The 25,315-nt window shown below is 53.6% G+C and overlaps 1 protein-coding gene across 2 annotated transcripts; it reads left to right on the top strand.

The window, feature by feature from the left end:
- Window positions 1-897: 897 nt before the first annotated feature.
- LOC101143194 (myosin-7) lies at window positions 898-23,996 on the top strand. Of its 2 annotated transcripts, XM_031001529.3 has the most exons (40): window positions 898-1,034; window positions 2,413-2,468; window positions 2,922-3,130; window positions 3,435-3,578; window positions 3,867-4,023; window positions 4,156-4,183; window positions 4,796-4,904; window positions 4,988-5,080; window positions 5,184-5,247; window positions 5,666-5,764; window positions 6,002-6,105; window positions 6,752-6,890; window positions 7,309-7,427; window positions 7,552-7,701; window positions 7,986-8,156; window positions 8,766-9,075; window positions 9,353-9,420; window positions 9,796-9,883; window positions 10,579-10,696; window positions 10,842-10,965; window positions 11,242-11,378; window positions 11,635-11,890; window positions 12,510-12,752; window positions 12,936-13,112; window positions 14,407-14,552; window positions 15,684-15,774; window positions 16,508-16,897; window positions 17,133-17,259; window positions 17,447-17,565; window positions 18,335-18,531; window positions 19,055-19,238; window positions 19,423-19,588; window positions 19,749-19,873; window positions 20,433-20,741; window positions 20,913-21,116; window positions 21,239-21,364; window positions 21,475-21,750; window positions 22,637-22,732; window positions 22,846-22,980; window positions 23,865-23,996. In XM_031001529.3, exons 3-40 carry the CDS (start codon window positions 2,930-2,932, stop codon window positions 23,880-23,882), a joined length of 5,808 nt encoding a protein of 1,935 aa, XP_030857389.1. In that variant the 5' UTR covers window positions 898-1,034; window positions 2,413-2,468; window positions 2,922-2,929; the 3' UTR covers window positions 23,883-23,996. The 2 variants fall into 2 exon arrangements, with proteins under 2 accessions (XP_030857389.1, XP_055218331.1); XM_055362356.2 differs by lacking the exon at window positions 2,413-2,468 and having other exon boundaries at window positions 993-1,034.
- The last annotated feature ends 1,319 nt before the right edge of the window (window positions 23,997-25,315 follow it).

Genomic DNA, 25,315 nt, shown 5'->3' on the forward strand with positions numbered 1-25,315 from the left:
TCTGTCTCTGGGCTCAGGCCTTTAGTACCTGTGGGGCAAAGCCAGGAACGTGAGTCAGGCAAACGGCTCCAAACTAGGACCAATGCAGCTGGGTCCTGCTCTCTGCGCATAGGGGGTCCCCACATCTTTGGAATCCCAGCCCACCTTTCCAGGCTACCCTCCGCAGGCCGGGCTCCACTCCCATCTGCTGAGGTTTCCCACCTTGAATCCTGCTGCCCCGATTAGCTGTATAACCTTAAAGAATGCACTGTCCCTCTCTATTAAATGAAGTGCTTGGATGGATTGCTAAAGGCCTGTCTGGCTCGGAGGCTTGGTGACCTCAACACATTGCCTGCTGGTCCAAGGAAATCAGTGCCTGAGCCAGAGTCCCCATCTCTAAGCTCCATGGTTATTGTTCTTGCCACCTGGCTAGGAAATGTTCTTCCAGCTGCCCCAGTCTAGCCTCCTCACCCTGGGGCCATGCCCCCAACTCTGTCCTACCCTTCTCTGCTGCTGACACTCAGCCCCTTCCCAGCTTCCAGTTGGATACAGGACCTGGGCCAGGAGAGCAGGGAGGACACTGGAAATGGGGCCAGGCCATCAGGGGCCTAGCAGCAGGGGACTGGAGGGGGAGCAGTGTCCAGGGCCAGAAGTGCCCTGCGGTAGAGCCAGGACATTGGCTGCCTGTAGTCTTGGTGGTCGTGGTCAGTTCCCTCTCCTGCCAGCTGTGGAATGTGAGGCCTGGCCTGGGAGATATTTTTGCTGCACTTTGAGCCACCCCGCCCCCTGGAACTCAGACCCTGCACACTCCATGCCATAACAATGACGACCACTTCCAATTGTTTCCTAGCTGGAGGGGGGGGAGGGGAGCACTGTTTGGGAAGGGGGGGAGCCTGGGGGAAATGCTTCTAGTGACAACAGCCCTTTCTAAATCCGGCTAGGGACTGGGTGCAGTTGGGGGTGGGGGTGCCCTGCTGCCCCATATATACAGCCCCTGAGACCAGGTCTGTCTCCACAGCTCTGTCCTGCTCTGTGTCTTTCCCTGCTGCTCTCAGGTAGGAGCGGGAGCTGGAGGCTTTACTCTGGGATAAGGGGGCTCCAGGCTTAGGAAGGGATTCCTCTTGGAATAGCAAGCTTCATGCAGGACTTCATGCAGGACTTCATGCAGAGTACCAGGTCCAGTCACTGGGCACACATGTGCAGGTCTAAACATGGGTGTATGTGCCACAGGAGTTCCTAGGGGGAGATATCTGCATCTGAGCATATGGGACCAATATGCATTACAGGGTGTGTGTGTGTGTGTGTGTGTGTGTGTGTGGACAAGCCTGCATAGTCTGAATGTGAGAAAGGGTATGTACCTCACTGACTGATACAGAAATATCAAGTGGGAGATGTGGGTGTATGATCATGTCTGTGAACGAGGAGGTTCCTTTGCAGGGAGGGAGAAAGGATGGTGGAGAAGGATTCTAGGAAGTGTGTATGCCTTCATGTGATTCTGTGAGGCCTGGAATGTGTAGCTACCCCGTCCATGCATGCAGAGGTTCTTGTCTACGCCTCCACGAGTCATGACTGTTATAGTATCTGTACCCTCTGCAGAAGGAACTCACAGGCACGGGGGTGTAGGATGTTCCAGGTCTTTGTGTACTGAAGAACATGCAGTGATGTGAGTCTGCTTATGCGGCACACATCCTGAAATGTGCACATTTGCTGTTGAGGCATATTTGGCACCCTGGGGTTGGGGTGCGGACTGAGGTATGGGAAGGAAGCCTGTCTTCATGTGAGAGGCATGCCCAAGCAGCAGGCATGAGTGTTCATCAGAGGGCTTGTGGAGGGTGTTTGGCTATGTGATGGGTGTGTCTGTGAGAGGAAGCCCACAGTGTCTTCTCTCTGAGAATGTCCACAAAGTCTGACAACAAAATGGGGACAGGATGGAAAAGAACTCTCTTTAGAGTCATCAGACTTGCATTCAAGTCTTGGCTCTCCCACTTGTTGTCATGGGCTCTTGGACAAGCAAGCCACTTAACCTCGATTTCCTCATCTGTCAAATGGGGTGAAGACTGAGTAGGAGAATGTGCATTGAAGTGCTTTTAGACTGGAAAGTGCCAAACAAATGTGACCATTAGTTGTCTCTCAGATGGCTCAAAGAAAGGTACCACTAGATGGGTACAGGCAGGGGTGGGACCATCTCGCAGGAGTGAAGAGGATTAGGGTTCAGGTTGAGTTGACACCAGGAAGCTGTTAGAACTAGTTCTTGAGGAAAAAGGGAATAGGGTTTGAAAAACAAGAAGGATGGGACCAGAGAAGCTGACCGCCCTTTCCACCTTGTTTTGGAAGAGGGTGGATGCTGAAGGACAGAGCCAGGGAGAAGCAGGAAGGTGGGACTGGCCAGGTTGGGCATAGCCTGCCCTGACACAGCCTCTTCCCTCTCTCCAGGTCCCCTGCAGGCCTTGGCCCCTTTCCTCATCTGTAGACACACTTGAGTAGCCCAGGTAAGAAAAGCTGAAGCTAGAGCATTGAAAATGTAGTAAGACTGGGCATTAGAGCCCCAAAGCCAGCCTATGGAACTCTAGTTTCTGCCGTGTGCTGGAGAGAATATCTTGGCTATCAAGAGCTACTTACCTGTGACCAGGGGGTCCAGGGATAGATGAGGGTCAGAGATGGAAATAGTTAGATTTCTGCTCCTACAAGGAGCTCAGAATGCTCTTCCTTCCCCTAGGAGAGCCCCAGCTTGAACAATAGTTAGTTGCTCCTTTTACCCTGGCAGGTTTGCTAGGCTGCTCTTCTGGTTAAGGGGTAACCTCAAAGAGGAAGGGACTCACTGGTAACTCCTCTTGACTCTTGAGCATGGTGCTAGGTTTTGGTGCTCCCACTGAAGGGGAGAGCCCAGGGAGGGAAGGGGAGAATGGGCAGATGGGAGGGCAGCCAGCTTCTGCTCACTCCAGGCACAGCCATGGGAGATTCGGAGATGGCAGTCTTTGGGGCTGCCGCCCCCTACCTGCGCAAGTCAGAGAAGGAGCGGCTAGAAGCGCAGACCAGGCCTTTTGACCTCAAGAAGGATGTCTTCGTGCCTGATGACAAACAGGAGTTTGTCAAGGCCAAGATCATGTCTCGAGAGGGTGGCAAAGTCACTGCCGAGACCGAGCATGGCAAGGTGGGTGTCAGGCTGATGTGAGAGTCCACCCTGGCCACCTGTACACCTGGGTGGACAGAGAGGGGTACACCCATGCCCCACGCCCACGCAGACCTGAGGATGGTCCCATTCTCCTTCCCTGTGGGGAAGAATCCAGACCCTCCAAAGAGCCCTCTCCTTCCCAATATCCCTTCTGTCTTCCCTGTGAGATCCTGGTTCCTTCTCTCTTGAGCACTATTGCCCTGTCACTCACCAACTCCTAACCCTCTTGAGGAAGGAGGGAAAGCCAAGGCTGACAGGAGGGCTTGGGTGGGGGCTCTTGCAGACAGTGACCGTGAAGGAGGACCAGGTGATGCAGCAGAACCCACCCAAGTTCGACAAAATCGAGGACATGGCCATGCTGACCTTCCTGCATGAGCCCGCGGTGCTCTACAACCTCAAGGAGCGCTACGGCTCCTGGATGATCTACGTGAGTGCTGCACCTGGCCCCACGTTGGGATCTCTGTTCCTGCTCCATCCATGTCCGCCCCAGGAGCCAAGAGTGTCTTCTGTTTGTGTCTAGGCAGGGTTACACTCTAACCTTGTCCCAACATCCTTGGTTCAATTCCAACACTCTGGGGACTGGCATTACTCAGATTGAGTGCATGCAGAGGTTTTCCTTTCTCTTCTTTCTCTCCTGGGATCTTTCTCTAACTCCCAAAATCACCAGCCCTCCCCCTTCGCAACTGGCGAGTCACTGCTCCTTTTCTATCCCCAGACCTACTCGGGCCTCTTCTGTGTCACCGTCAACCCTTACAAGTGGCTGCCGGTGTACACTCCTGAGGTGGTGGCTGCCTACCGAGGCAAGAAGAGGAGCGAGGCCCCGCCCCACATCTTCTCCATCTCCGACAACGCCTATCAGTACATGCTGACAGGTGAGAGGCCCCGGAAGGGTCTTCCTGAAGGGAACTGGGATAGGCCGGGAGGGAGAGGGAGAAGGAAGGGAGAAGCCCCACGAGAGCATCCTGTGCAGCTCCTGACCTTTCCTCCCCACCCTCTCCCCACAGACAGAGAAAACCAGTCCATCCTGATCACGTGAGTGTAGCTGCTACCGTATTCCCTTTCAGAATCTCCCTGATCCCAGCCTCCAGCCCCATCAGGGGTCTCAGGCCCCTAGGCATAGACTCAGCCTCTTTCCCCCCAACCTCGTGCCCATCTCCTTCTTCTCTGACCATTACCCTGAGCCCTCTCTTTGCTCTCCCTCTTCCTTCCTGCTTTCCATCCCCTTCATGTTTTTCCTCTCCCACCTCCTTCACCCACTCTCCTCCAACTCATCACGCGTTTATCCAGAAGCTCATTATCGCCATGTCTTCACCTCTCCATTTTCTTTCCCTTCAGAAACATTTCCCATTCTTCCAACCCTACCCGCTTTTCCCAAAACAGCCCAGGCCCATCTCCCCTGTTTACTTTGCCCAGCCAAGCATAGGCTCAGCCTGCCCAAACCAGTGCCTTCTGGTGGCATCCTTCCTGGTGCCAGCCCTGACCTCTGTGCATCAGAAGACAGTTGTGGATTTTGGGTGCAGATAACCTGGCAGCTTCTTGCCCAGGGCTCCTACCCTCGGGTAGGCCCAGGCATTCTCTCCTGATTTGAGGCTTGTTGGTCTCCAGTAGTATTGTTCACTGCCCAATAAGCCCCTGTCTTCACAGCGGAGAATCCGGAGCAGGGAAGACGGTCAACACCAAGAGGGTCATCCAGTACTTTGCTGTTATTGCAGCCATTGGGGACCGCAGCAAGAAGGACCAGAGCCCGGGCAAGGTAGGCCTGCTGCCCTCCAAGGTCCTGTACCACAGAAATGGAGGGGGAAGAGCTCTCACCTGCCTCCTTCTTGGCCTCTGCAGGGCACCCTGGAGGACCAGATCATCCAGGCCAACCCTGCTCTGGAGGCCTTTGGCAATGCCAAGACCGTCCGGAACGACAACTCCTCCCGCTTCGTGAGTGGTCCCTGACCTTGGCCTTGGGACTTGGACTGGTGGAGGGATGGTCTCAGATATGAGCCTTCCCCCGACTCATCACCACTCTCTTCCATCTCTCCAGGGGAAATTCATTCGAATTCATTTTGGGGCAACAGGAAAGTTGGCATCTGCAGACATAGAGACCTGTGAGTGCCATGAATCTGCTAGGCTCAGCCTAAGCTCACCCTTGCTCTAGACCATCTGGTCTTGACCTCTCTCTCTCTCCCCTCCCTCCCTCTGTTTTTCTCCTCTTTAAGTCTCTGTCTGTAGGTGTCTCTGTCTTCAGGTCTACATATCTGTCTCTCTCTGAGACTTCCTCTGCATCTTTCTCCATTTCTGTCTCTGCATGGCTAGGTGTCTTTCTCTGGGATTTCTCTCTGAGACTATTTCTCTCCTTCTGGGTCTCTGTTTCCATCTCTCTGTGTGATCTCTTTGTGTCTGTCGAACTAGTCTCTCTGGCTCTTCCCTTCCCTCTGCCTTTTGCTTGCTACATTTATCATTAATTTTCCTTGTGCCCAAGCCCTAACTTTTCTTTCTCTCCTTCTTCTCCCCACCTGTTCACAGATCTTCTGGAAAAATCCAGAGTTATTTTCCAGCTGAAAGCGGAGAGAGATTATCACATTTTCTACCAAATCCTGTCTAACAAAAAGCCTGAGCTGCTGGGTGAGTCAGAGCCAACGACTGAGACCAACTATCTCCATGGCAACCTGGTCCCCTCTGCTTGTGGCTGGATTCAGCTGGCATGCCTGGGTTTCATGGCACTGCTGGATTCAATTCAGTGGGATGTGGGGCCAAGCCAAGCCTTGTTCCTGTGCTCTTCCTCAGGCCATGTGCTGTGGTGAGCAGCCTCCATGAGAGCCGGGGGCTTGTGTCCCACCCTAACCATGTTTTTTCCCCTAGACATGCTGCTGATCACCAACAACCCGTACGATTATGCATTCATCTCCCAAGGAGAGACCACCGTGGCCTCCATTGATGACGCTGAGGAGCTCATGGCCACTGATGTGAGTGTGTGAGGACCCAGCCAGGGGGTGGGAGGATTGGCAGTGAGGGGCAAACAGGGGTCCAAAAGCAGAGCTAAGACACTGGCCATTGGTTGTTTAAAGTGGTATGGACCTCCTGAGAGCCAGAATGTGCCCTGTGATCAGGGTGTACTGGGGAATGGATGAGGTGAGACAGGACTGGCCAGTATCTGGTGTTCTATCAAACCAGGAAGAGCTGAAAGCCATGAGACAGAGAGACACACAAGCCAAGAAACAAGCATCACCGAGGGAGCAGGACAAGGAGGGAAGGCCATGCAGACGGCATGGGGCTGGAGGGGCTGTTAGGTGAACAGATGCAGACAGGTATGGAAGGCCAGGCAGGAAGCAAGTGTAGGGCCAGGAAGCATAAGTGGGTAACTCAGAAAAGCTGTGGCCACTGACACTGGGGCTGCGGCCAGCTGACATCTGCTCTGCTCTTGCATCTTACATCCTTTGTTTTGGAGTTCCCTGCATCTTACATCCTTTGTTTTGGAGGTCCCCGCTGGGTATGGGAGTCTCAGAACCCACAGGGATTAAGGAGACAAGTTTTCTCTACAACTTACAAGGGATCTCACTTACCCATCATACTTCTTTTTCTGGGGTCCGCCAATACGGGGCCTCCCTACAGAATGCTTTTGATGTGCTGGGCTTCACTTCAGAGGAGAAAAACTCCATGTATAAGCTGACAGGTGCCATCATGCACTTTGGAAACATGAAGTTCAAGCTGAAGCAGCGGGAGGAGCAGGCGGAGCCAGACGGCACTGAAGGTGGGAGGCAGGGATTCTTGGGGGCAGTTGTCAAGTCATAGAGGGCCATGTCTGCTCAGCAGTCATCTCTCTCTCTTTTTTTTTTTTTTTGATATGGAGTCTTGCTCTGTTGCCCAGGCTGGAGCGCAGTGGCATGATCTTGGCTCACTGCAACCTCCACATCGTGGGTTCAAGCGATTCTCCTGCCTCAGCCTCCCGAGTAGCTGGAATTACAGGCATGCACCACCATGCCTGGCTAATTTTTGTATTTTTAGTAGAGATGGGTTTTCATCATGTTGGCCAGGTTGGTCTCAAACTCCTGACCTCAAGTGATCCGCCTGCCTTGGCCTCCCAAAGTGCTGGGATTACAGGCATGAGCCACCACGCCTGGCCAGCAGTCATCTCTTTACCAACTTTGCTACTTGCCTTTTCCTTCCAGAGGCTGACAAGTCTGCCTACCTCATGGGGCTGAACTCAGCCGACCTGCTCAAGGGGCTGTGCCACCCTCGGGTGAAAGTGGGCAATGAGTACGTCACCAAGGGGCAGAATGTCCAGCAGGTGGGTCCATCTTCAGATGATAATGGGTGGGCAGGGTAGGGAGACTGGCATGGTGGGATGAGAGTTTTCAAGTTCACTCTTCCCAACAACCCTGCTCAATATGGGTCTCTCCTCCACCTTGCAGGTGATATATGCCACTGGGGCACTGGCCAAGGCAGTGTATGAGAGGATGTTCAACTGGATGGTGACGCGCATCAATGCCACCCTGGAGACCAAGCAGCCACGCCAGTACTTCATAGGAGTCCTGGACATCGCTGGCTTCGAGATCTTCGATGTGAGTTGGGACCCCTGGGAGTGGGAGAACAATCACTCGCTCGCTCCCACATTCAACAGCCATTTGCTGAGAGCCAGCTGTGGACCAGACATGGGAAGGCAGTGGGGACTATGTGGTGACAGAGGCAGTCATTGTCCCTGTCTTCAGGAGAAGCCCTCCTTCACTGCCTTGACATGGAGGGGACCAGCCACGCCCTGCTGGGCTCAGGCACAGTGCACGGGCACAGCCCCAATGGCCACTCACACCCACTTTCTGACTGCTCCCACCCCTCATGCCCCCTGCAGTTCAACAGCTTTGAGCAGCTCTGCATCAACTTCACCAACGAGAAGCTGCAGCAGTTCTTCAACCACCACATGTTCGTGCTGGAGCAGGAGGAGTACAAGAAGGAGGGCATCGAGTGGACATTCATTGACTTTGGCATGGACCTGCAGGCCTGCATTGACCTCATCGAGAAGGTGCCTCTTTGGCCTTACCACCTGAATTCTCCCTGCACACCCAACACGAACACCATAGACAAAATAGCAGCCCCTCTCCCTTCTGGGGAATATAATCTGGACAATAGAAGGGGCTGAAGGATCCGAGCCCTTGGTTCCAGAGCCTATGTTGTGCTGAGCACCCAGGACAGGGTGGCACCAGGGACAGCTGATTTCCCAGGGGCTTGAGAGTGGACACATGGAGGATGGGCACCTGCATGATGACCTCCCACACCTGCATGTTTATTGGGCCTGATTTATGCATCCAAGGATCAGGAAGTGTGAGGGTGGTGTAGGGGATCATAAGAGTGCACCTATTTTCAACCCTAGCATCTCAGGCATCTGGGTGGTGGAGTGGTGTGTACAGCATTGATAGAATCCACATTCCCAGACTTTCACAAAGGTCCTTCTGTCATCAGACAAAATCCTCCACCTTGAACCGGTTCCAGTCAGTAGATAACTGTACTCAGAGCTGAGCCTACTACCTTAACACCCAACATGGCACCTCCACGAGCAAGTATTGACCATAGAGCAGAATCCCTGTCCACCTGTGTGAAGGACACTCAGTGATGCTCTCTCCTGCTTCCTCAGCCCATGGGCATCATGTCCATCCTGGAAGAGGAGTGCATGTTCCCCAAGGCCACCGACATGACCTTCAAGGCCAAGCTGTTTGACAACCACCTGGGCAAATCCGCCAACTTCCAGAAGCCACGCAATATCAAGGGGAAGCCTGAAGCCCACTTCTCCCTGATCCACTATGCCGGCATCGTGGACTACAACATCATTGGCTGGCTGCAGAAGAACAAGGATCCTCTCAATGAGACTGTCGTGGGCTTGTATCAGAAGTCTTCCCTCAAGCTGCTCAGCACCCTGTTTGCCAACTATGCTGGGGCTGATGCGCGTAAGTAGGAACTGAGGCTCCCGGTACAGAGGAGCAGGGATTCTGCCAAGGTTCTGAGCCGGATCAATTGCTACACCCCACCACTTCAATGTCAGGTTGTACCCCAAGGTTTACAGACTCAGTGGGATGGAACTGGGTGAAGAAACTGAGGCAGCCACATTGAAGGCCCTCACCCAGGGGCCAAATGCCAGCAAGGATGTAAAGAGGGGCTGTGATTCTTTACTCACACCCTACCTCCCCACACTGATGCTTCTTTTGTTGACTCTCCTTCCTGCAGCTATTGAGAAGGGCAAAGGCAAGGCCAAGAAAGGCTCGTCCTTTCAGACTGTGTCAGCTCTGCACAGGGTGAGTGGGACACAGCCCCAGCCAACTTGGCTCCCCATCTGCCCAACCCCACCCAGCCCCGCCCTTCCCTGCCTGGTTCATCCCCTACTTCTCCCATTCCCTGTCTCCTTGGTGCATTCGTGACCATTTTCACTCTGTCTTCTCTTCCCGTCATCTCCTGGCCTCTTTACTTATTTACTTCCCATCTCGCTTCTCTCCTCTTTCCCTCCTGTCTCCCACCCTCTCTCCTTATCCCTGCCTGCCCCCAGGGCCCCTTCATCTCTGTGACTTCTCTAATTCTCTCCATCTCTCTTTTCCTTCCTTCTTCTCCTCTCTTCTTCCTGCATTTCTTTCTTGCATTTTCTTTACTTTTCTCTATTGCATTTTTGGCCACAGGAAAATCTGAACAAGCTGATGACCAACTTGCGCTCCACCCATCCCCACTTTGTACGTTGCATCATCCCTAATGAGACAAAGTCTCCAGGTGAGGCCACAAACTCAGGCCAGCCCACTGCTGGGCATACACCACCCTGGGAACAGGACCTCCTAGGACATCTCCCTACCTACCACCACAGTGGTTTCCAAACCACATTCTTCTCCTCCCATCTCCCATGAGGCCTCCCAGGGTACCTCCCTCTCAGCGCTACCTTGCACTTGCAGTGTGTAATGCGGGTGATGTGTAAGGCGCTCTGATGGACATTACCTCATCAGTGGCCCTATAACCCCTTGGATAGCTGGTTGTCCAAGACAGAATCTTAGTTCAACTTTAAATTTACCTGCAGAACCACTTAATCCCCCAATGAGACATATTCAAATTGTTAATCCATTTTTGGCTGATTAGGAGACAGAGGCTCAGGGACCTGGGTTCAAGACCTGGCTCTGTTCTTGATCAGCTTAGTGACCTTGGGCCAGTCCCATAACCCCTCTGGGCTTAATTTACTCATCTAGAAAATGGGATACATCTGTTCTGGCCACCACCTATGATAATAGGTGTGAATCATATAAAAAAGGAATGTGAAAGCCTTTTGGTTGAAAATGTGGCTAGAAGAAAATGAAACAAATGATTATTACTAACTGACTTGCCAAGATTACAAGCGAATCAGTGACAAAGCCAGGATCAGAATCCAGAACTCCAGTCCAGTGTTCTCACAGACTCCTCCTACTTCCTTCTTGCCACAGGGGTGATGGACAACCCCCTGGTCATGCACCAGCTGCGCTGCAATGGTGTGCTGGAGGGCATCCGCATCTGCAGGAAGGGCTTCCCCAACCGCATCCTCTACGGGGACTTCCGGCAGAGGTGGGTATGAGGGTGCCCCAGAGCTCATAGAACAGGGGGAGCCAGGCTGCCCTGATGGGAATGGGATCTGCAGGTGACCCTGGAATTCTGTGGGCAGAGCAGATCACTGCAGAGCACGGGTGACTCTGGACACTTCCCTCCTCAGGTATCGCATCCTGAACCCAGCGGCCATCCCTGAGGGACAGTTCATTGATAGCAGGAAGGGGGCAGAGAAGCTGCTCAGCTCCCTGGACATTGATCACAACCAGTACAAGTTTGGCCACACCAAGGTGAGGAAAGGAGACTAATTAATTAAAGGAAGACATCTCTTGTCCATTGACTCCTCTGATGCTTTTCCTGTTGTAATCATCTTAGCAAAATCTCTTACCTGTATGCTACCCCTCCCAGTGGAACATCTAGCACCACTCCCCTCATCCCAGCTCCAGCTGCCATTGACCTCCTCCCTGCAATCCTTTTCTAGGCTGTTACCCTTCCTAAGGTAATCCCCACCATCTCTTTCCCTCGTACCCCTCCCTAGTCATGCCCAACACACACCTTGCCTGCAGGTGTTCTTCAAGGCCGGGCTGCTGGGGCTGCTGGAGGAAATGAGGGACGAGAGGCTGAGCCGCATCATCACGCGTATCCAGGCCCAGTCCCGAGGTGTGCTCGCCAGAATGGAGTACAAAAAGCTGCTGGAACGTAGGTGAGAGATCTCAAGAGGAGGTTTCCCGCTTCTCTGAGGCCCAGGCTGGTTCGGGGCAGTGTCAGGAAAAAGAGCTCAGCAGATCTTTAAACACAGAGACCTGCAGGAGGGGCTCATATGAACACACTGCAGTCACAGGGTCAGAGGCCTCAGGAAGGGTGGGAGGGATGAAGGAAATGGGATATTCCCAAGGTTTCAGGACCTCAGGTAGGAAGGAGGCAGGAGGCTCAGCACTCCTTTCAATGGGCCCCTGCAGAGACTCCCTGCTGGTAATCCAGTGGAACATTCGGGCCTTCATGGGGGTCAAGAATTGGCCCTGGATGAAGCTCTACTTCAAGATCAAGCCGCTGCTGAAGAGCGCAGAAAGAGAGAAGGAGATGGCCTCCATGAAGGAGGAGTTCACACGCCTCAAAGAGGCGCTAGAGAAGTCCGAGGCTCGCCGCAAGGAGCTGGAAGAGAAGATGGTGTCCCTGCTGCAGGAGAAGAATGACCTGCAGCTCCAAGTGCAGGCGGTGAGGCTCCTGGGCTACTGTTGGCTCTTCCACCCTGCTCTGCCTTCACTTCCCACAACCCTGCACCTCCCTGCACAGGGGCTCACTGTCTTGTTCCTTCAGTCAGAGGCCTCTGGGATCAACACTTCTAAAGACCTCCAAAGAGGTCCCTCAGGAGGAGGAAAGGGCAGAGGGAAAAGAGCTGACTTTTAAAAGCACAGGCTTTCTATTTGGGTTCAACCTAGATCCACAGCTTAATTATTTTGTGACCTTGGGGAGACCATGCATCATCTTTGAGCCTCAATTTCCTCTAGACAGGGAATAAAGCTGTCCATTTCATTAAGCCATCATACATAAGTGCTTGGCATCAGCAAATGCAATTCCCGCCCTTCGATGGAGGAGACCAGAGGAAGAGGTCCAGATGAAGACTTCTGGTTCCTTTCCTCTCTGCTCCCCTCCCCAGTGTTCCCAAGTTACACTATCCTGAAACTCTTCCCCTCCCCATACTTCTGAAGCTCTTGCCAAGTGGGGATATCCTAGAGTTCCCCTCCTATTTCAGTGATGTGCCTCTCCTTCCCTCTACCTGCAAGAATGAGGACCTTACCCCCTGAACAGCCTCCCCTCTGTTCCTCACCTTCAGGAACAAGACAACCTGGCAGATGCCGAGGAGCGCTGTGATCAACTGATCAAAAACAAGATTCAGCTGGAGGCCAAGGTGAAGGAGATGAATGAGAGGCTGGAGGATGAGGAGGAGATGAATGCTGAGCTCACTGCCAAGAAGCGCAAGCTGGAAGATGAGTGCTCAGAGCTCAAAAGGGACATTGATGATCTGGAGCTGACACTGGCCAAAGTGGAGAAGGAGAAACACGCAACAGAGAACAAGGTAAGGGCAGCTCCCTTTGGCTCCAGCCCGGGTCTCGTCAGGACTCCCAGACCATACTGACCTTGACCCAGGCTAGCCACTCGGCATCCAGAGAGCAGCATGGACCTTGACATGGAGCTCCCCATAGATGGCACCAAGCTGGTGACCTTTGACCCTAAAGGAGATGGGATTCTTGGTCGGCAGGTGAAAAACCTGACAGAGGAGATGGCTGGGCTGGATGAGATCATCGCCAAGCTGACCAAGGAGAAGAAAGCGCTGCAAGAGGCCCACCAGCAGGCTCTGGATGACCTTCAGGCCGAGGAGGACAAGGTCAACACCCTGACTAAGGCCAAAGTCAAGCTGGAGCAGCAAGTGGATGATGTGAGTAGATTGAGAGTTGTGGGGCCTAGATATACCATGTCTATCTGTGCCCAGAGCTGTGTGTGTGTGTGTGTGTGTGTGTGTGTGTGTGTGTGTGTGTGTGTGTGTGTTTATGTTTAGAGGGGGGTAGGGTTAGAGGATGTTAACTTTCCTGATATCTTTCTAGAAGGGAGCTGGGGAATGAAAAGTCAGAGGTGGTGATCAATTCTGAATTATGTATCTAATCTCACTGGTATGATCAATAATGGAGATGAGTTTTCTTATTTAATTTAAGTTCAATCCCACATATCTCTGCCTTTGACACAAGATTTAGAGGGTCATCTCATAAGAACATGATAAATTTCTTTGGAAATTTTGTGAGGCTCCCCAAGTAGAATTTTTGAAATTCCAATATTTAAGGCAGAATCTGATCATTGTTCCCTCTGATGCACATATGTCTGTTGACTCACTTATCACTCTGTATTTTAATTATTTAAGCTTCTATCTCAGCCATAAGACTACAAGCTTCCTTTAGATAGGAACTTAGATCTATTCAATTTGGGGACTGCAGTGCTTAGCACAGAGCCTGATGCCCAGTAGGTGTTTATAGGATGCTGAAAGAATGAATACGGTGGCCAGGCATGGTGGCTCACGCCTGTAATCCCAGCACTTTGGGAGGCCAAGGCGGGTGGATCACGAGGTCAAGAGATCGAGACCATCCTGGCCAATATGGTGAAACCCCGTCTCTACTAAAAATACAAAAATTAGCTGGATGTGGTGGCGTGCGCCTGTAGTCCCAGCTACTCAGGAGACTGAGGCAAAATAATCCCTTGAACCAGGGAGGCAGAGGTTGCAGTGAGCCGAGATTGCGCCACTGCATTCCAGTCAGGCGACAGAGTGAGACTCCATAAAAAAAAAAAACAAAAAGGAGGAAGGAAGGAAGGAGAGAAAGAAAGGAGAGAAAGAGAGAAAGAAAGAAAGGAGAGAAAGAGAGAAAGAAAGAAAGAAAGAAAGAAAGAAAGAAAGAAAGAAAGAAAGAAAGAAAGAAAGAAAGAAGGAAAGAAAGGGAAAGAAAGAAAGAATACGGCTTTGGGGTTTCATCCCACAATCATTCATTCCTTTATCTATAAAATATTGATTGAGCGTCCCCTATATCTAGGCAATCTCACAGTCCCCTAATAACATTTGGCCCACTCTGGGGAAGGTTTCCCAAGTCCTGAACACAAAGATTTACCAAGTCCTGAGGTAACTGAACAACAAAATCACCAAGTCAGGATGCTTTGCCTCACTGGGCCTGGCTCCTTCTCTCCACCAGCTGGAGGGATCCCTGGAGCAAGAGAAGAAGGTGCGCATGGACCTGGAGCGAGCGAAGCGGAAGCTGGAGGGCGACCTGAAGCTGACCCAGGAGAGCATCATGGACCTGGAGAATGACAAGCAGCAGCTGGATGAGCGGCTGAAAAAGTACTGTGTCCCCTCCCTGCTTCCCTTCCTCCTCCCCAGCCCATAAAAGGACAAGCAGACCCAAGACAGCCATCCTCTGAGGCAACAACCTCATGCAGCCTCCACAAGTGGAGGCGCAAACCATGGGAAAAGGCCTCCCAGGCAAGGGCTTTCCTCCCCTAGTCCCAGATATCAGGGTTAGTTAGATGGTCCTCCCTGGCAAAAAGTCCATTGTATCCCATGAGCCCTTTCTTCTTGTTAGGCACTCAGTGGGAATGAAAATAACAGCCTTCCCCCTTCATACACATCTCTCTTTGGAGACCAGTTCCTTGACATGGGGGAAGGCTCCACATGAGAGCCTCTTAGGAAAGTCCCTTTGTGGCTTTTCACAGAGAGCCCACAGGGCACCAAGAAATGCCCTCACATTCAAGAAGTCAGGGGATCAGGGCCATTTCTTTGTTTTGCTTAACTTGTGGTTCCAAATCTTAGTGTAAGTTCTTCCAAAATGTATAGACTTTCCAGACTTGGTAAACAGTGAGCTTGCAGAACATATTTTGATAATTGAAGGTCTTATGGTGTTTCAGGCTCAGGACTTTGAAAGGCTTTGAGAATCATCATAATCTACATCCTCATCAAGTTTGTGTTTGCACAGGAATCTTCATACCTTCCCAGGCACAGAATGTGTTGAATAAATGAATAAATACACGATCCTATTTGATTCTCAAAACACCTTTTAAGGATGGTATCTTTAATTTCACTTTACCAAAGAGGAAAATAAGTTTCAGAAAGGTTAGCTGAGTTACCCAAAGCAATAGTGACAAAATTAAAGACCATCAGAGCTAAAAAGGACCTTTGAAACAATCTAGTCCAACCCCCTCATTTTACATTATGAGAAAACAAGGACCAAAGATGGGAATGTCCTGTAGAGCCCAGGCCCCATCACCCTGTCTACAGCACTCCTCCCATTACATTCTTGTTGGATTTCAATCTCACCGCAGGTGTTACACTTCCAGGGATCCTACATCACCCCCAGAAGCTGTTTTTCTAATGAAATCCTACTCTTTACCTGTATCATTACCATTTTCAACCACTGGTGGACCCTCCTGAGGCCCCACGAGTCTCCCTTACCTCACCATCCCTCCTTCCCCACAGAAAAGACTTTGAGCTGAATGCTCTCAACGCAAGGATTGAGGATGAACAGGCCCTCGGCAGCCAGCTGCAGAAGAAGCTCAAGGAGCTTCAGGTGAGGTCTGGACACCCACGCGGGATGCTGAGTCCCTGGGCTGGTTCTGTTTCACCTGCCCCCTCCTCTAGGGTGTCCTGTTCACAGCATTACAGGAACTGATTATGTGTCCATGGAGGCAGGCATGCAGCTATCACAGTGTGCCCATGGATACATCCAAAAGGGGTCAGGTGATCCACAGAGACCCTGAAAAGGTCACAGGCCTGGAGGGCAGAATTCCTGGCTTCCTGTCTCAGCTCTGCCTTACTTGGGTGACCTCTGGGAGCCCACTCCAGATCTCTGGGTCTCCATGCCCTCCCCTGTTACATGGAGGTTTTTAAGAGTACTTCGACTCTGATGGCATGACTTTCCTCCTTACTCTAGAGCAGAAGCTGTGTTAGGTCTTTAGTTGTCTGGTCAGACAAATACGGCTCTCTCATTTTCAACTTTTGTTATTTTTTTATGACTAAACTGCTTAAAATATCCCCAGAACACAGGTCTCTTTGTCCATCTTTAAGAGCAAGTTTCAACCACTTTCCTTCCAATAAAGAGCATGTAGACTGTCAGGCCCTCGCCTAAAGGAAGGCTAACTCGGCTCTTCAAACCATCTTCCCCAAATCCTTTAATTCCCACCTCTCCACTGGAAGAGCTAAACTGACTTGCTGTTCCAGAGAAGCCGAGAGCCTTTTAGAGCCGGGGGGATTCCAGTGGAGGGGTCCAGGCGGTGGGTCTGAGCCCTTTGTGTCTGACCCAGGCACGCATCGAGGAGCTGGAGGAGGAGCTGGAGGCCGAGCGCACCGCCAGGGCTAAGGTGGAGAAGCTGCGCTCAGACCTGTCTCGGGAGCTGGAGGAGATCAGCGAGCGGCTGGAAGAGGCCGGCGGGGCCACGTCCGTGCAGATCGAGATGAACAAGAAGCGCGAGGCCGAGTTCCAGAAGATGCGGCGGGACCTGGAGGAGGCCACGCTGCAGCACGAGGCCACTGCCGCGGCCCTGCGCAAGAAGCACGCCGACAGCGTGGCCGAGCTGGGCGAGCAGATCGACAACCTGCAGCGGGTGAAGCAGAAGCTGGAGAAGGAGAAGAGCGAGTTCAAGCTGGAGCTGGACGACGTCACCTCCAACATGGAGCAGATCATCAAGGCCAAGGCAGGCTCTGCTCGGCCTCCCCTCCTCCAACTTCCTCCTCCCACCTCCCCTTTCTGTCCATGTAGTGTCTCTTCCTTCATGGTTCATTTTCCCACTTCCCTTCCTCTGCCTGGTTCTCAGATCCCCTCCTTCTTTTCACACCTTCCCTCTTCCTTTCTCCTTCAGTTGCACCTCTTACACCCCTTCATTCCCCCCGCCCCCAACATCCATCATATAACTCTCCTTCCCTTCTCAGGCTAACCTGGAGAAGATGTGCCGGACCTTGGAAGACCAGATGAATGAGCACCGGAGCAAGGCAGAGGAGACCCAGCGTTCTGTCAACGACCTCACCAGCCAGCGGGCCAAGTTGCAAACCGAGAATGGTGAGCCTAGAGCAGGGGCTCCATGGATCCCACCACAGTCTCCCCAACCTCCTGAGCCACTCCAGCCTCGGGCACAAGCCAATACACGCACACACAGACACAGAGTCTCTCCAGAAAATGGGGCCTGAGGGCTAGAGGAGGAGGTGGGGATAGAGAGGAGTGCTGATCTAGAATGGTGCTTCCCCAGGTGAGCTGTCCCGGCAGCTGGATGAGAAGGAGGCACTGATCTCCCAGCTGACCCGAGGCAAGCTCACCTACACCCAGCAGCTGGAGGACCTCAAGAGGCAGCTGGAGGAGGAGGTTAAGGTAAGGGCTAGACTCGGGCCACCTGGCCCAAGCAAGGAGCACACTGATTAGCCTTGCATCAACATCACTTCCCTTCCCAGCAATAAGGCTGGCTGTGGACCAACAGTTCTCCAAGAATTCTAAAAAGAAATCACAGCCCAAACCCTGCCACATGCCATCTACTCCCCAGGCTGAGGCCCTCTGCTTCTGCTGCATCCCTGGACGGGAGGCAGGGTGTGAGGAGGAGAGAAAATGAACTAGGGAGGCACGAGATGGCCTTGCCTGGGCACGGCTAGGGGATGTAGGGACTGCACAAATGGGTCCTGGGATTTGCAGGGCCACCTGAAAACTGGAGAAAGAAATTAAACTGGAGCCTATTCCTAGCACTTTGCTGGACTCATGAAAAAGGAGAAAGAACATGATTTTTAAAAAACTCCAGGGTTCAATACTAACCTGCCTCTTATAGCTCAGTGATCTTAGGTTAGGGAAGTCCCCTAACATTTCTGAGCCTGTTTCCCTCTCCCCAACCAGGTAAAATGGTGGTGATGATGACCATGTCTGGTGTGGGGAGGAGCTCAGGGCCAATGGCCACGAAGCTTTTCTTAAATAGTTCACTGCTGTATTGGCATTCTTTGTTATCAGCAAACAGTAAACCATGACAGGTCCACTGGGGGTTTGGACATAGATGAGGCCAAGGAATGATGTTGAGATTGGGGTGAGGAGAAGGGCAAGGGTGGGGCTGCTTTATGGAGAAAGCTGAGCCCACCTCCTGGTGCCCACCCCTCCCCAGGCGAAGAATGCCCTGGCCCACGCACTGCAGTCGGCCCGGCATGACTGCGACCTGCTGCGGGAGCAGTACGAGGAGGAGACGGAGGCCAAGGCCGAGCTGCAGCGTGTCCTTTCCAAGGCCAACTCGGAGGTGGCCCAGTGGAGGACCAAGTATGAGACGGACGCCATTCAGCGGACTGAGGAGCTCGAGGAGGCCAAGTGAGTTCTGAGCAGCCTGACTTCTGGCTGAGGCCCCTTTGCAGGCAGGACTCAGCCCAGCCCCAGCCTCAGCAGATCCCACACAGGCGATGCTTAGCTAGTGTTTGACAACACAGGAGGACTCTGCCCCGGCCCCACCTCCTTCTCCTCTCAGGGAAGCTTTTTGCTCGAATTATGTTTCTGATCCGAATATAAGACGAACAAAAGGTTTGTCTGAGGGCAGAGTGCTTCCGTCTGGGGCAGGGCACTGTGGCAGGGAAAGGCAGTGGGGAGGGCTGCAGAAGCCCATACCTCCTCAATGTCCATAGCCCAGAGGCTGGGCCAGGGTCAGAGGGTGCCTGGGTCTCCACACCCTGCTGGGATCCTCTGCCTGCTGTTCTCAGCCCCTGGGACCTGTCCTCAGGCTTCTCCAGCTACACTTCTGAGGTTTCAAGGATTGTCTTTGAGAAGGTTCATGTTGTTTCCTCTTGTCCCCATCCACACCCTCCATCCTCCCCACCCTCTGCCACCCTCCCCTGGGCAGAAAGAAGCTGGCCCAGCGGCTGCAGGAAGCCGAGGAGGCCGTGGAGGCTGTTAATGCCAAGTGCTCCTCGCTGGAGAAGACCAAGCACCGGCTACAGAATGAGATCGAGGACCTGATGGTGGACGTAGAGCGCTCCAATGCTGCTGCTGCAGCCCTGGACAAGAAGCAGAGGAACTTCGACAAGGTGGGCCATGGGTGGGGGCTGCAGCCAGCATGCAGGGCAAGGGGGCATGAGGGCTTCAGTGCGAGGCCAGAGCCGTCCTCCTTGGAGGTGGGGGAGGAGGGCTGAGCCCAGGCAGGTCCTGAGACAGACCCTGGACATGGGGCTGAGGCTGGGGGGCTGAAGAGTGAGCCTTGTCCCCGGGCAGATCCTGGCCGAGTGGAAGCAGAAGTATGAGGAGTCGCAGTCGGAGCTGGAGTCCTCGCAGAAGGAGGCTCGCTCCCTCAGCACAGAGCTATTCAAACTCAAGAACGCCTATGAGGAGTCCCTGGAACATCTGGAGACCTTCAAGCGGGAGAACAAAAACCTGCAGGGTGTGCTGGGGGCCCAAGAGGCTGGGGAGGGGCTGTACTGGCAGTGTTCCCATATGGTGCCACCCAGGGGCTCCAAGACGGGTCTGGCCAAAGAGGCGTGTCCCTGCAACTCCACTGGACCTCAGCAGCCCTCAACCGAGTTACCGTGTTCCCCACACAGAGGAGATCTCCGACTTGACTGAGCAGTTGGGTTCCAGCGGAAAGACTATCCATGAGCTGGAGAAGGTCCGAAAGCAGCTGGAGGCTGAGAAGATGGAGCTGCAGTCAGCCCTGGAGGAGGCTGAGGTGTGTGTGTGTGCAGGGCATGGGGTGCAGGGAGCTGAGCTCCAGGCTTTTGGTCCCTGTTCTCATCCCCTGTTTTGTCCGTTTTGTTCACTGTCCCATCCCCAGAGCCTAGGACAGAGCCTGGCACATAGTAGGCACTCAATGAAGATTTGTGGAGTGAATGAATGACCAGTCACTGAACTCTCTTCATATAAACATTTTACCCATTGCATCTTAGCTGAGTTTCCCATTTCCACACACCTCCCGGTTCCCACCTCTGCCTGCCTCTGTTTTCTTTTATACTCTATACCTGATTGCCTCTGTTTCCTTGGCAACACCTTTCTCTTCATTTTCCTCCTTGTCTTCATAGCTGGCTCTCTCCTGTGAGGGCCTGAATCACTTTTTCTTAGGCTTATTTTTATTTTCTCTTAGATTCTCTTTTCCTCCACCTTCTGCTTCTTTGACTGAACCACTTACACCGCTCTTGAACTCACTTCGTATCCATGATTAGTGAATAGACCCCCACCCTGCCCTGTGCCCTGACTGTCTGCCTGCATCCCCTCCCCCAACCCCTTCCCAGGCCTCCCTGGAGCACGAGGAGGGCAAGATCCTCCGGGCCCAGCTGGAGTTCAACCAGATCAAGGCAGAGATCGAGCGGAAGCTGGCAGAGAAGGACGAGGAGATGGAACAGGCCAAGCGCAACCACCTGCGGGTGGTGGACTCACTGCAGACCTCACTGGACGCAGAGACACGCAGCCGCAATGAGGCCCTGAGGGTGAAGAAGAAGATGGAAGGAGACCTCAATGAGATGGAGATCCAGCTCAGCCACGCCAACCGCATGGCCGCCGAGGCCCAGAAGCAAGTCAAGAGCCTCCAGAGCTTGTTGAAGGTACTCACCCAGAGGGGACTGGCCTCCACGTGGCCTGGAGAAGCAGTAGTGTCTTGATACAGGCACCAGATTCCTCCTGCCCCTAGGTTACTGCAGGGACCTCTGACAGGTGCCTTTAGTGAAGGGAACCGAGGCTGGCTCCCCGCTCATGCCCACTCTCCTGATCCTCAGGACACCCAGATTCAGCTGGACGATGCAGTCCGTGCCAACGATGACCTGAAGGAGAACATCGCCATCGTGGAGCGGCGCAACAACCTGCTGCAGGCTGAGCTGGAGGAGCTGCGTGCCGTGGTGGAGCAGACAGAGCGGTCCCGGAAGCTGGCGGAGCAGGAGCTGATTGAGACCAGTGAGCGCGTGCAGCTGCTGCATTCCCAGGTGAGCAGCTCACCTGCTCATTCCTGAAGGGAGCACAGGCTGGGGCTCAGCAAGCAAGGCTTGAGAGCTATGCACAGATGCTCAATGCTTTTCCTGCTCTGCCCAACCCTCCCCCAACCCAGAACACCAGCCTCATCAACCAGAAGAAGAAGATGGACGCTGACCTGTCCCAGCTCCAGACTGAAGTGGAGGAGGCAGTGCAGGAGTGCAGGAACGCTGAGGAGAAGGCCAAGAAGGCCATCACGGATGTGAGTCCCCCCCTCCACCCACCCGATCCAGACCAGTGTCTCTCCGTGGGCTGGGCAGTAAGTGTGTGAGGACTTGACCAGACCATGTGCCACCTCTGTCCTGCACACAGGCCGCCATGATGGCAGAGGAGCTGAAGAAGGAGCAGGACACCAGCGCCCACCTGGAGCGCATGAAGAAGAACATGGAACAGACCATTAAGGACCTGCAGCACCGGCTGGACGAGGCCGAGCAGATCGCCCTCAAGGGCGGCAAGAAGCAGCTGCAGAAGCTGGAAGCGCGGGTGCGGGAGCTGGAGAATGAGCTAGAGGCCGAGCAGAAGCGCAACGCAGAGTCGGTGAAGGGCATGAGGAAGAGCGAGCGGCGCATCAAGGAGCTCACCTACCAGGTGCGGCAGGCGGTGACTCCAGGCAGAGCCCTGGCACCATGGCCACAGTGACAACCAGCTGAGGAGAATGAAGAGTTTGCTCTTAGCCTCTTCCAGGGCGAGGATGGGAATGCAGCCCCCGTTTCACTTTGCCTAGCCCTGCCCCACCCTGAATGTCCCCTAGCTCAGAAGTCAGTCTCTGAGCCTCCTGGCCTGGGAGCTCCATCTCAACACCCACTCTTAGCCCATCGCCAGGGGACACACACAGAATTCCAGACAAAGCTCACCCAGTACAGCTCACCAGAAAGCAAATATGTAGCCAGGGTCACCCCCAAAAGACACCAAAAACACACCCATCTCATTCAAACAAGCATAAAAACTTTTTCATTGCCCAGGGCAGTGTGGACTCTAGCTTTCTGAGGTGTTTTCTAGAATCAGACTCTGAATTAGAATTTCTTTCTTTTCCAATCCAGGATGTCACTATCCCTGTAAGCACACTTTGTCCTTAACTTAGATTAAGTCAGTGTCACCTGCATTGCAGCCCAGGAAATTCCATCACACTCATAGCCCCAAAGTCACTCCCAGCATGTGCCGAGGTCCAGAGCAGGGGACTTCATCCTGCATGGGGTCCCCAGACCCTGAAAAACCTGCTCCCTGGAGCACTGCACACACACAATTTTGTGCATAATTTCAGGAGTCCTGCTAGTTCTTTGGACTCTTTCCTTGTACAGATCATTTAAAATATTTACACATATTTGGTAAGAAATTATAAGGAGAATTCAAGTGTTTAGTGAGAATCAGAGAGTAGAATTGGGTCAGGATATCAGATGAAGCAGGGCAGGGCGGAGGGGATGCTACCCTCTATGACTGTGCCATCTTCACCCCCTGCCTACCCTCTGGCCCCCAGACGGAGGAGGACAGGAAAAACCTGCTGCGGCTGCAGGACCTGGTGGACAAGCTGCAGCTAAAGGTCAAGGCCTACAAGCGCCAGGCCGAGGAGGCGGTGAGTGACCCTGCTGGGGACTAGGCCCAGGGGAGGCATAGGAGAGCTCGTCCCCCAAGCCAGGAGTCTGAGAACCCAGGCCCCCTCTCACCTCATGCTCCCACCTCCCGCAGGAGGAGCAAGCCAACACCAACCTGTCCAAGTTCCGCAAGGTGCAGCACGAGCTGGATGAGGCAGAGGAGCGGGCGGACATCGCTGAGTCCCAGGTCAACAAGCTGCGGGCCAAGAGCCGTGACATCGGTGCCAAGGTGGGTCCCTCTTCTGGGCTTTGCTAGTCACCCCCACAGCAGGCATACCCAGACAGAGCACCCTCAAACCCGGGATGCTTCCTTTTCATTTATTCCACACAATTGAACCACACAGCCCCAGAGGCCAAGGTAATTCAGTTCTCTGTGATTTCAAGGATTCTTCCAGCTCTAACTTTTTTTTTTTTTTTTGAGACGGTGTCTCACTCTGCCGCCCAGGCTGGAGTGCAGTGGCACAATCTCGGCTCACTGCAACCTCTGCCTCCTGGGTTCTCCTGCCTCAGCCTCCCAAGTAGCTGGGATTATAGGCATGTGCTACCATGTCTAGCTAATTTTTATATTTTAGTAGAGATGCGGTTTCACCATGTTGGCCAGGCTGATCTTGAACTCCTGACCTTGTGATCCACCCGCCTCAGCCTCCCAAAGTACCGGATTACAGGCGTGAGCCACCACTCCCAGCTCCGCTCTAAGTTTCAGTGGTTCTGGGAATTTCAGCCTTAGGGAGGTGTGCCACCCTAGAAGACCCTAATTTATATACAACCAGTATATCCCAGTTTCCCCCCAACTGCTAGTTTCCAGTTCCCTTCCACCTAATTTTGTCCTGCAATCTTGTAACTCAAACCTAAAATGGACATCCCAGAGAACCTGGGCCTGGCTTTGTTCTCGCCCAGGCAACTTCCCTCTGACCAACCCCAGAACCCTACCCTCCAGAACTTGCCCCCTGAACATCGATCCCTGGAAACACATGTGCTGCTGCCACAGGGGCTTCCACCTGCCCACACAGCAGGCCCCCCACCATCAGACCCCTCTCACCTTTATTCCCGTGCCCTGTCCCTGCCCAATACCATCTCTCCAAGGACTGATTGGACTTTGTTTCCTTTCAAAAGGGCTTGAATGAGGAGTAGCTTTGCCACATCTTGATCTGCTCAGCCCTGGAGGTGCCAGCAAAGCCCCATGCTGGAGCCTGTGTAACAGCTCCTTGGGAGGAAGCAGAATAAAGCAATTTTCCTTGAAGCCGAGATCCTGACTCCAGACTCTTCTTCACTGCCCTGAGGACCCGGGGGTGGGGTCTGGACTAGGGGAGGCGGAAATGCAGGGGAGCGGGGGCAAATTCAAAGGCCTGGCCTAGGAGGCCTTCGTGGAGCAGCACTGAAATCCCCTTTCACTTCCCCCAAACCAGCCAAATGCAGCAGAGGTGACACTTCTCCTCCCAGCCTTCTCCCTGATCCAGCCAGGATTTAAAGGAGATTTAGGGAGACCCCTAAAGTTCACCTAGAGCACCCTGAGCCCATCTACTGTGGACCTGCACCCCAGCTTCCATCAACCCTGCCCCACCCACCACCATGGATACTGCCCAGGGCTGGGCAAAGGGCAGCGGTTCGGGGTGTGGGTGCCGGCCAGTGCCCTTTCTGAGCCCGCAGAAGTGTGAACCACTGGGCCAGGTGAGGCAATGGCTGCCTAAGTGCCAGTCCCAGGCGAGTCTCTGAGAGTACACAAGGATTCACAGCTGTAGCCTGCATCCCCTTTTAAATAGAGCCACCACCCTCTCCAGCCACCACCAGAAGCCAGCATACCCCCTCCCCACCACAGGTGGGAGAAACACACCCTCAGCCCACCTGCCGTCCTCCTCAGCTCCTCCTGGTGCCGAGCCCCCTTGGCCCAGGGTGCTCCCTTCTTCCCACTCATTTCTTCCCATCGTAATTCCCATTACCAAGCCCTTTGTCCTCTGGGCTTGTGGGAAGATGGGGTTCTCCTGGCCCATTTATGGCAAGCCATCTTGAGGGGAGGCAGACAGATGAGGGGCTGGGGAAGGTTATGTGTGAACAGGACTCTGGGGAGAGGGAGGAAAGGGATGGCTCCCGAGAGGGCCGGGAGGTGGAGGAAGGAGTAAGTCCCCTCCAACTAAACAAGTTCAGCCCCTTTGGAGTTCCTGCCACAGCTGGGTTGCTTAGGCAGGCCTGGGACTGTGGGCCACAGAGGTCAGAGGCTTGAGAGGCACTGGGGCTGTCGGCCCCACTGGGAACCTGGGAAGCAGTGGTTCAGCCCTGGACTGGATCTCCCCCAACCCACCAACACACCCACTCGGAGCCCACTCCTGCTCTGTACCCAGCTCTGAGCTCAGAGCTCTGAGGACTGGGGAAGCCAGAGCCAAGGGCCCTAAGCCGGAGAAGGAGAAACCAGTACTGGACAATAGCAGGTGACGGCAGAGGAGAAAAAGGGGGTAGGGAGGGGACAAGGAAAGACCTGAGGGGGTGGCAGTGGACAAAGAGATTGAGCAACCACAGGACAAGGTAACCAGAGGAAACAGAGACAAGGAAAAAAGATGCAGGAAATGAGG

Source organism: Gorilla gorilla, chromosome 15, assembly GCF_029281585.2.
Source record: "Gorilla gorilla gorilla isolate KB3781 chromosome 15, NHGRI_mGorGor1-v2.1_pri, whole genome shotgun sequence".
In the NCBI taxonomy this organism is placed as follows: domain Eukaryota; kingdom Metazoa; phylum Chordata; class Mammalia; order Primates; family Hominidae; genus Gorilla; species Gorilla gorilla.